The sequence below is a fragment of the Octopus sinensis genome, unplaced genomic scaffold (genome assembly GCF_006345805.1).
Source record: "Octopus sinensis unplaced genomic scaffold, ASM634580v1 Contig01281, whole genome shotgun sequence".
In the NCBI taxonomy this organism is placed as follows: domain Eukaryota; kingdom Metazoa; phylum Mollusca; class Cephalopoda; order Octopoda; family Octopodidae; genus Octopus; species Octopus sinensis.
The window spans coordinates 1-12,209 of record NW_021824717.1 but is presented as its reverse complement, the minus strand read 5'-3'; the positions used below and the strand labels follow the sequence as shown (position 1 = coordinate 12,209).

Here is a 12,209-nt window from a genome sequence, read left to right as displayed (position 1 = left end):
TGCAATAAAAACACAGATTCAACTAATACAAATTCAAATTTAATTCAAACAAGACTAGGAAACAAACATAGAAATCGCACCAATAGAAATTTAGTTAATGAAAACCCTACCGATGAGTGTGTAGCACGATAATATTAGAAGACACAGGAGTAAGAACAGTAGATTACGTAACTATATATGGTATAACATACCATATAATATAGCGGTTAAGGGTAAATTATGCAAAAAATATTTTCAATAATTTCCAATAACTTCCCACCCACTCATAAATATAGGAGTATCTTTTCAAATAAAACTATGAGGAATCATACTCAAATCTACCTAACATGAGCTGTCTCATAGCTAAACATAATAATATTAAAATTAGAACAGCTACTTTGAGAGTAAATAATAATGATCATTCAAACCCCAACAGTCCAGGTGTTAACATTGGTAGTAGCCAAACTAATAACAATAGCCAAAGCATTACCCCTATAACTTCGTACCTAACCGCCAAGCTGACAACTTAGAGATAAATAACAGTAGTTCCCTAAACAGCGAATTTAATGTTGATAATGACTATAGCCACATTAATAATAGTAACAGCCAATATAATAACAATAATAATCTGGATAGTAATAGCAATATTGAAACAGCTAGTAACAACACCCATTACAATAACGGAGATAATCTTATACCCAATAATTATATAACTAATGAAGATAATACTATTTACAATTTTAATGTGAAACTCGTCCAATCGAATAATAATTATGAATTTTATTATACCAATTGTAATAGCAATATAACTAGCAAAATAGAAATGTAGAAGATAGATCCAATATCGGTACTAGAAGTAGAAGAAATATAGGCCGAAAACAACTTAAATAGCACCAATAGTGATAATAGCAGTAACAATGGCGAAAATATTAGCGGAGCTTCTATCTACCATAATAGCAAACCTGACAACAACCATACCGAAATTATCTGTCCACAGATTAATAACAGACAGCCGGGAAATGGTAATTCGGATGCAATTGTGTGGATGCAACAGCCTGTCCTTTCGTGGAAATTTCTTAGCTAAAAATGTAGTTCATTCCTATGAAGTAATTACTGAAGCAAACATTCTTACATACATTGGGTGCTCATCCATCTGGAAATCTAGATTCTATAACCACCGGTCATCCTTTAGGCTCAAACACAAGGCTAGTAGTACATCATTATCAAGAAAAATTTGGGAACTTAAGGACAATAATATCGAATTTAGCCTTAGGTGGTCCATTATCGGATCAGCTGCGTCTTATAAAAATAATAGAACAGGGTGCCAGCTATGTTGCATAGAACTCCTAAAAATCATTAAATCCAAAGATAAAAACAAACTAATTAATAAAAGATCTGAATTTAGACCATCTTCTATGCATAAATTAACTAATACTTTCAAATATTATAAGGCTAAATTTCATAATCCTTAATTCTCCACTGTAATACTTCATAGTCATTTACAACATTGTTATCTCCAGCATTTCTCGATTCTTTTCCATTCTAATCTCTGCTTCTGTACATTGATGTTGTGCTTTTTCTTAATTTTTCTTATTTAATGTATCTTCTCACCTTTCTTATTTTCTTATGATTTTTCTCTAATTTTTCTCTAATTTTCCTTTCCTATTTGTTCCTATGTTTTCCTAGTTCTTTTTTTCTTATTATTCTTTCTATTTTTTTTTCCCATCTTTTTCCTATCTTTTCTGAGATTTTTCTGATTTTACTTTTATCTTTATTTTACTTTTTTACTTTTTTTCTCTAATTTTACCGTATTTTTTTTACTTTTTTCTAATTTACCGTTTACTTTACCCTTACACTTAATTATTAACTTGCTAATTAATTTAAAATGTTACATCCCCAAATTCAAGATAGATATTTAGAAGGTGTGATGTTTTTGCGTGTGTGTATGAATGAATCCTCGGGCGTATAGGTATGAAGATTTATACTTTTTGAGATTTACACGTATGCATGCGTGGACGTATGTACGAGTGGAAGTGTACACACACCCACACACATGTATATATGTATATGTATATGTATATATATGCGTAGTGTGTGTGTGTATATTGTGTATTGCGTATGTGTGTGATGCGGCATATGCGTGTGTCTGTTTGTATGTATGTATGTGTGTGTATGTATGTACGTGTGTGCACATGTGTGTGTGTATCTATGTATGTGTTGGTGTTGTGTATGTATGTATGTGTATATATATATAAATATATATATATATAATCAAAATAAGCAACAAGAATGACTCCGGTAATTTGGTACGATCGTTTCGTACTACATCATTTTATTAAATGTTGTAAGTATGACAACAGTTTTAAAATGCTGAGCACTCCTCAGCCAATTATAGAGGTTTTCCATTAATACAAAAATTTTCATATCAAGTGGCAACATTATAGAGAAGGTAGATATATAGACAAAGATGTGGATTTAAATCCTCCTTATTTCTTCCCTTACAAGAGGAATGAACCCAACCGGAATCTACCCAGTATTCACTCTATATTGAGTGAGAAAACGGTATGGATGGATTTTTGGAGTCCAATAATACCCTGTACACCCATTGATTATGAAGATTTACAAACATACTTCTCAGTGATACTCAGTTACCACCATATAAATAATACAAATGTTCTTTCTCAGACCTTCCATAATGTGATACAAGTCTTTGATGTAGCTATTGCATGCGGCTGAAGAGGGCTTTAAACTATCTGTTACGTCGATTATAATGTGATGTAAGAATAAGTTGTTTTATAAAGCTCGAAACATGTGTACCGCGACATCCTTTGTGTTCTGTTTTTTATTTCATTTGATACAATACATATATATATACAATATACATACAGATAAAATCTATATATATATATATATATATATATATATAATATATATTATATATCTATATATATATATATATATATATATATATGTATATATATATATATATATATATATGCCCATCATTATAACCAAGCCCTCTCTAGTGCTTGGATACCCCCAGAAAATATCTTCGGCAAAAAATCATATGATGAACCGCCTAGAACACCGTCATCAATAAAACTTCATCATATATAAACGAACTAAGGATTCCAAAACCATTCATTTAAATTTAAATTTGAAATTAAATGAAATTAGACTAAATAGTTGCAATAAAAACACAGATTCAACTAATACAAATTCAAATTTAAATTCAAACAAGACTAGGAAACAAACATAGAAATCGCACCAATAGAAATTTAGTTAATGAAAACCCTACCGATGAGTGTAGCACAGATAATATTAGAAGACACAGGAGTAAGAACAGTAGATTACGTAACTATATATGGTATAACATACCATATAATATAGCGGTTAAGGGTAAATTATGCAAAAAAATATTTTCAATAATTTCCAATAACTTCCCACCCACTCATAAATATAGGAGTATCTTTTCAAATAAAACTATTAGGATATCATACTCAACTCTACCTAACATGAGCTGTCTCATAGCTAAACATAATAATATTAAAATTAGAACAGCTACTTTGAGAGTAAATAATAATGATCATTCAAACCCCAACAGTCCAGGTGTTAACATTGGTAGTAGCCAAACTAATAACAATAGCCAAAGCATTACCCCTATAACTTCGATACCTAACCGCCAAGCTGACAACTTAGAGATAAATAACAGTAGTTCCCTAAACAGCGAATTTAATGTTGATAATGACTATAGCCACATTAATAATAGTAACAGCCAATATAATAACAATAATAATCTGGATAGTAATAGCAATATTGAAACAGCTAGTAACAACACCCATTACAATAACGGAGATAATCTTATACCCAATAATTATATAACTAATGAAGATAATACTATTACAACTTTTAATGTGATAACTCAGTCCACATCGAATAATAATTATGAATTTAATTATACCAATTGTAATAGCAATATAACTAGCAATAATAGAAATGTAGAAGATAGATCCAATATCGGTACTAGAAGTAGAAGAAATATAGGCCGGAACAACTTAAATAGCACCAATAGTGATAATAGCAGTAACAATGGCGAAAATATTAGCGGAGCTTCTATCTACCATAATAGCAACCTTGACAACAACCATACCGAAATTATCTGTCCACAGATTAATAACAGACAGCCGGGAAATGGTAATTCGGATGCAATTGTGTGGATGCAACAGCCTGTCCTTTAAGTGGAAATTTCTTAGCTAAAAATGTAGTTCATTCCTATGAAGTAATACTGAAGCAAACATTCTTACATACATTGGTGCTCATCCATCTGGAAATCTAGATTCTATAACCACCGGTCATCTTTAGGCTCAAACACAAGGTAGTAGTACATCATTATCAAGAAAAATTTGGGAACTTAAGACAATAATATCGAATTTAGCCTTAGGTGGTCCATTATCGGATCAGCTGCGTCTTATAAAAATAATAGAACAGGTGCAGCTATGTTGCATAGAACTCCTAAAAATCATTAAATCCAAAGATAAAAACAAACTAATTAATAAAAGATCTGAATTTAGACCATCTTCTATGCATAAATTAACTAATACTTTCAAATATTATAAGGCTTAAATTTCATAATCCTTAATTCTCCACTGTAATATCTTCATAGTCATTTACAACATTGTTATCTCCAGCATTTCTCGATTCTCTTTTCCATTCTAATCTCTGCTTCTGTACATTGATGTTGTGCTTTTTCTTAATTTTTCTTATTTAATGTATCTTTCTCACCTTTCTTATTTTTCTTATGATTTTTCTCTAATTTTTCTCTAATTTTTCCTTTCCTATTTTTTTCCTATGTTTTCCTAGTTTTCTTTTTTCTTATTATTCTTTCTTATTTTTTTCCCATCTTTTTCCTATCTTTTCTGAGATTTTTCTGATTTTACTTTTATCTTTATTTTTACTTTTTTACTTTTTTTCTCTAATTTTACCGTATTTTTTTTACTTTTTTCTAATTTACCGTTTACTTTACCCTTACACTTAATTATTAACTTGCTAATAATTTAAAATGTTATCCCCAAATTCAAGATAGATATTTAGAGGTGTGTGATGTTTTTGCGTGTGTGTATGAATGAATCCTCGGGGGTATAGGTATGAAGATTTATACTTTTTGAGATTTACACGTATGCATGCGTGGACGTATGTACGAGTGGAAGTGTACACACACCCACACACATGTATATATGTATATGTATATGTATATATATGCGTATATGTGTGTGTGTATATATGTGTATGCGTATGTGTGTGAGGGCATATGCGTGTGTCTGTTTGTATGTATGTATGTGTGTGTATGTATGTACCTGTGTGTGCACATGTGTGTGGTGTATCTATGTATGTTGTGTTGGGTTGTGTATGTATGTATGTGTATATATATATAATATATATATATATAATCAAAATAAGCAACAAGAATGACTCCGGTAATTTGGTACGATCGTTTCGTACTACATCATTTTATTAAATGTGTAAGTATGACAACAGTTTTAAAATGCTGAGCACTCCTCAGCCAATTATAGAGGTTCCATTAATACAAAAAATTTTCATATCAAGTGGCAACATTATAGAGAAGGTAGATATATAGACAAAGATGTGGATTAAATCCTCCTTATTCCTTCCCTTACAAGAGGAATGAACCCAACCGGAATCTACCCAGTATTCACTCTATATTGAGTGAGAAAACGGTATGGATGGATTTTTGGAGTCCAATAATACCCTGTACACCCATTTGATTATGAAGATTTACAAACATACTTTCTCAGTGATACTCAGTTTACCTACCATTATAAATAATACCAAATGTTCTTTCTCAGACCTTCCATAATGTGATACAAGTCTTTGATGTAGCTATTGCATGCGGCTGAAGAGGGCTTTAAACTATCTGTTACGTCGATTATAATGTGATGTAAGAATAAGTTGTTATAAAGCTCGAAACATGTGTACCGCGACATCCTTTGTGTTCTGTTTTTTATTTCATTTGATACATACATATATATACACATATACATACAGATAATATATATATATATATTATATATTATATATATATATATATATATATATTATATATATATTATATTATATATATATATTGTATATATATATATTATATATATATGTATATATATATACATACATATACATATACATACAGATATATATATATATCTGTATGTATTACCTTCGAAACACGAATTGAGTCGAAACAGGGGGCAGCTGAAGAAGGGGAATGTTCCTTGTGTTTGTCTTGTACTCTGTTTTTTCGTTGTTAAAAATAGTCCGTTTCCTTGTTTGGTTTTATGTTTCGTTTCTCGTTGTGTTCTACGTTTATTTGTGGTGTCCTGTACTCATTATGCATGTATATATACATATAGATGTAGATATGTACATATATGTATGTATGCATAATTTATTTATTAAATTGTTATTATATGATTGAACGCACGCGTCGTTTTCTTCTCCTTCCAAGTAAGTTTTATATATATATATATATATATATATATATATATATATATATATATATATATAATATATATATATATATATATATATATATTAATATATATATAATATATATTATATAGAGGGCATTATTACACAAATGCCGCACGCTAGGAGGGACTTTTAAAGTCATAACTACCAAATATAAACAAATCGTACCGAATGCAATTCTCGAAGCGAGTCATTTAAAAAAACAGAATTTAGCTACAGATCACCTGTGATTTCGCAATCAACGCAGTATCTGCGTCCCTTGCCTTCAGTGCAGCGAATTCAAGATATATCATGAATGAACAAAATCAACATACCAGACAGACAACCGTCGCATCCATCGCAGCATATGGAACTGTTCACCCCTCATACATCTATGTAAATGGCGGGATTTTTCGAATTGCATTTCGGTAACAACGTGCTTCTTCGGAAAAAAAAAATAGGATAAAATCTTAATAAGAAATATCAAGTAGTTAGCGTGAAAAACCTCATTAGAGAAAAAATCTGTAAATTTTTTACTTGAAAATATTTATTTATATTATATAGAGGGCATTATTACACAAAAATGCCGCACGCTAGAGCGGGACTTTTAAAGTCATAAACTACAAATACAAACAAAATCGTACCGAATGCAATCTCGAAGCGAGTCATTTAAAAACAGAATTTAGCTACAGATCACCTGTGATCGCAATCAACGCAGATTCCAAAATGATTCAAAGATAGAATTCTCGAAAAAAATAGATTGCAAAATTTAAAAACGCAATAAATTCAAAAATATAAAAAGCGACGGATCGTGCGAAAGATCAGAACAATGCGAGTAAATGCAAGACAAATCACAAAAAACAAATATAAGAATTGATGTAGTGCTTCGGGATTATGACCCCATTATCAAGAAATTATCGAATGTTGCCGATATGCGTGTGTGTGAGAGCGTGTGGAGTGGACATGCGCGGAAAGGTGTTGCTATAGCAACCAGCTAGCTTCCTGTAACTCTCTTCTGTTGTTGATATTTGGTTTCCTATGGTGTATGAGAATGGCCTCAGAAATTCTAAGGTTGCCCCTGCTTCGCTGTGTTCCACTGATGTGCACTGTGGATTCCTGGGTCTGGCACTTTCGCAGATGTTTCTTCACAGAAGTGTCAGCCTGCATTTGTTCCTTTATGCGTATATGCAGTTTTCTTGTCTTGCTTCCGATGTCCGATGCGCCACATTTTCCACAGATGACCTCGTATGTAAGGTAGGTCCTCTGGCACAATTCAGGGTCATTCATGGGGCAGTTCAATAATGTGCACTCTTCGGAGTAATGAGAGGTGTTGTTCTTGGACAGAGCTTTTCTAAGGGAAGGGCCGGTGTACACTATCTGTGTGTCGAGTCCTCTGCGGACTGAGTGTTGTATCGCTGCAGTAGTTCTGTCTTCAAAATGTGGTAGCTTTAGGAAGCACGTGCTGGAATTGGTAGTATAACGGTTTATTGACCCTGATGTTCTTTAGGCGCCGTTATTTGGCTAAAGATGCTGGGTAGCCATTCAGAGTTAGGTCTCTGATGAACTGCTTGGTGTTGACGGCTTTGTAGGTCACTTTGCTGCAATTGTTGTTTATACATGCAATCTCGTTTCTCACGTATGCGTTGTTTGGCTCTGGTGGATAAGGCTGATTGGTAGTGGACGAAAAGTTTTCTGCTAGCGGCTTTTCTGTAGAATTTGGTAAATATGGAGCCCTCCTCTGTGATCCTGAGTTGAAAGTCGAGTAGAGAGAGGGTTCCGGATTCGTCTCAATGTGATGATAAGGATGCCATCAATGTATGTGGAGAAGAAGATGCATGTGCGGCAGGTGTTGAGTGCTGTGCGTTCTAGCTTATGCATGTAAATGATGGCCAGCAGGCCTGAAAGGCTAGATCATATAGGTAGGCCGGACGTCTGTTTGTAAGTCACACCCTTATACAGAAAATAGGTGTTACTAACTATAATGGTTAGCATTATGTGCTTCATAAAGCTACCACATTTTGTACATATATTCTACACAATGCTTCAAAGTAATTGTTCTATCATATATATATATAACTATATATATATATATATAGAATATATATATATATATATATATATATATATATTATATATATATATATAATATATATTATATATATATATATATATATATATATATATATATATATATATTATATATGGAAAAAAGTCAAGGTAGAAAAGGTAGAAAATGCTAAAATAATTTTATAAAAAACATTTCCGTACTGGTTTCGGTCATTGAGACTTTTTCAAGTCTAAGTGTGGAAAACAATTAAATTTTGGAAAATTAAAAGAAATGTTTTTTAAAAGAATATTTGCATAGTGGTCAAATACAGTTGGCATTTTCCTTGTATTTGAACACTATGCAAATATTCTGTTTAAAAAATTCAATTGTTTTCCATACTGACAGTTGAAAAATGTCTCAATGGCTGAAATCGGTACTGAAATGTTTTTTATAAAATTATTTTAGCATTTTCTACCTTGACTATTTTTTCCATATGTATCAACTCGTGTGTTCTTTTTCAACCTTCTACACACACACACACACACACACACACACACACACACACACACATATATATATATATATATATATATTAATGTATATATATACATTAATATACACACATTAATATATGAAACATACATATCTACACATATATACATATACATAGACATAGTTCAGCTTCAGTGTGAAGTTGGGGTTTTTACAGAGAAGCACTCGACCCGAATACTAGGGTATAAGCACTATCGAAATGGAAGCCAACACTGGAATACATCAGGTGACGATTGTACCGTCATATAGATTTGGCGAAGAGCAGACAATCCAATCTAAAGAAGACAAAGGAAAATACCTCAACACATTTTTTAATATAAGTTACAAATGTTTCCGTACCATCTCCATTTTCAACGTCAGTTTACGCGAAAATTCTAAGTGAAAATCACGTAATCTTTGCGGTTTTAGACATTGGAAAGGCACTTTATTAGACTTGCATCAAAGGCCCTTTATACAATATATATATATAAGAGAGAAGAGCAAAGACTGGTAACGGCTCAAAGAGCCATGGAAAGGTCAATGCTTGGTATCTCGTTGAGAGAGCACATAAGTAGCAAGATCATCAGAAAGAAGTCCGGCATGAGAGATGTCATCGCAGAGTATACACGCAACAAGTATAGATGGGCTGGACACGTCGCCCGGCTCACCGATAATCGGTGGACGCACGCAGTTGTCGAGTGGTACCCGCGTGAGCGGAAAAGATCACCCGGAAGACCTCCACGACGGTGGAATTACGATTTCAGGAGGACGATTGGGATCATGTGGATGAGAAAGGCGCGATCCAGAGAGGAGTGGACAGCGTGCTGTGACCAGCGGTTTTATATACATATATATATATATATATATATATATTATATATATATATATATATATATATAATAATATATATATATATATATATATATATATATATATATATATATATATATATATATATTATATATATTATATATTATATGTATATATATATATATATATCACTTTGATCATTTGACCGACCAGTCCGTCATGTGTCCATTTGACACCGCTGGTCACAGCACGCTGTCCACTCCTCTCTGGATCGCGCCTTTCTCATCCACATGATCCCAATCGTCCTCCTGAAATCGTAATTCCACCGTCGTGGAGGTCTTCCGGGTGATCTTTTCCGCTCACGCGGGTACCACTCGACAACTGCGTGCGTCCACCGATTATCGGTGAGCCGGGCGACGTGTCCAGCCCATCTATACTTGCTGCGTGTATACTCTGCGATGACATCTCTCATGCCGGACTTCTTTCTGATGATCTTGCTACTTATGTGCTCTCTCAAAGTATGTATCAAAGTATGTATCCCTTTTGTGCATTTGCAAAGAATACCGAACTGTCTTACACAGGATCTTGTTTTTAGGAATTCCCAATAATTTATGAATACCCAAATTGTAAGTCAGTTTCGTAATAACAGGAAATTAGTTACCCGATAGTAAGAATTCAAATAAAGTTGCCCCGAAAAGGGTTTTAAAGCGTTCCCAGAATATGTAGAACTTGGGAGGAAATACTAATAAGGTATGTATACTAAAATCGTGAAGCATGTTACGTAATAATAGGCAAATCAGATATGAGATAATAACAATTCAAAGTAAATAACTCTGAAAAGTGCTTTTGTGTGTTTTCAGAGAATACTACTCTCAGCGGCGCTAGTATTGGTATATTCGTGAATAACACTAACGGAAATAAGTGGATCTATTGCTTCAGAAAATACTATTTACTTGTTTAAGGGTTGTACAGGATAAATTGCCAAAAATAACTCTAACAGTTCAAATAATTAAAGATAAGCATACTCAGTTTAATTTATACCAAATGATTTAGGAAAATTCATGGGTTATTTCCCTTGACTGTTAAAATGAAATATATTAGATATATATAAGGGTCGCTCCCAGGGGCCCTATTATCGATTTTTCAACAATATGAGTATGCCATGAGGTTTCCAGGCATAGGTTCTACTCACGTGTCAAGTTGCATCAAAATCGATAAAACGACGTAGGAGGAGTTAGCTAACAACTCCACAAACACAAACCGATTTTCCACATATGTAGTATATATATATTTATACATATACATACATACATATTAATATATAATATTATATATATATATAATATAATATAATATATATTATATATATATAGTATATATACATATATATATATACATATATATATATACTATATATATATACATATATATATGTATATATATATATATTATATATATATTATATATATATATATATATATAAGAGTACATATATATAATATGTATGTATGTATGTATGTATGTATGTATGTATGTATAATAGGTGTAGGGGTGTCTGTGTGGTAAGTAGCTTGCTTACGAACAACATGGTTCCGGGTTCAGTCCCACTGCGTGGCTCCTTGGGCAACTGTCTTCTACTATAGCCTCGGGCCAACCAAAGCCTTGTCAGTGGATTTGGTAGACGGAAGCTGAAAGAAGCCCGTCATATGTATATATATATATGTGTGGGTGTGTGGGTGTGTGTGTGTGTTTGTGTGTGTGTGTGCATGTGTGTGTATATGTTTGTGTGTGTGTTTGTCCCCCCAACATTGCTTGACAACCGATTCTGGTGTGTTTACGTCCCCGTAACTTAGCGGTTCGGCAAAAGAGACCGATAGAATAAGTACTAGGCTTAAAAGAATAAGTCCTGGAGTCCATGTGCTCGACTAAAGGCGTTGGTCCAGCATAGGCACAGTCAAATGAGTATATATATATATAAATATATATTATATATTATAATATATATATATATATATATATATATATATTATAATAAATTAGAGACAAAACCACTATTATGCAAATCAAACAAAGAAGACTTAAGCCAATACATAAAATAATTTATATAAATTAAAATTTAACAAATGAATAACCACTACGATCGTTTCGTGTCAGCACATCTTAGACATTCTTCAGGTGTTTCTAAACCTAAAATATAAAATATAATCAATATTTTTACGATATAATATCTATATAATCTAAATGTACCCATATATATGTATGTATGTATGTATGTATGTATGTATGTATGTATGTATGTATGTATGTATGTATGTATGTG

The 12,209-nt window shown here is 32.4% G+C and overlaps 1 protein-coding gene across 1 annotated transcript; it reads left to right on the top strand.

Annotated features, from left to right (window-relative positions):
- The first annotated feature begins 3,494 nt into the window (after window positions 1-3,494).
- Window positions 3,495-4,217, top strand: LOC115227026 (putative uncharacterized protein DDB_G0286901). The gene has a single exon (XM_029797971.1). It carries the CDS (start codon window positions 3,495-3,497, stop codon window positions 4,215-4,217), a length of 723 nt encoding a protein of 240 aa, XP_029653831.1.
- Window positions 4,218-12,209: the final 7,992 nt, after the last annotated feature.

Coding starts and splice junctions, on each gene's coding strand:
- LOC115227026 (XM_029797971.1), top strand. CDS start 3,495: ATGAGCTGTCTCATAGCTAAACATAATAATATTAAAATTAGAACAGCT.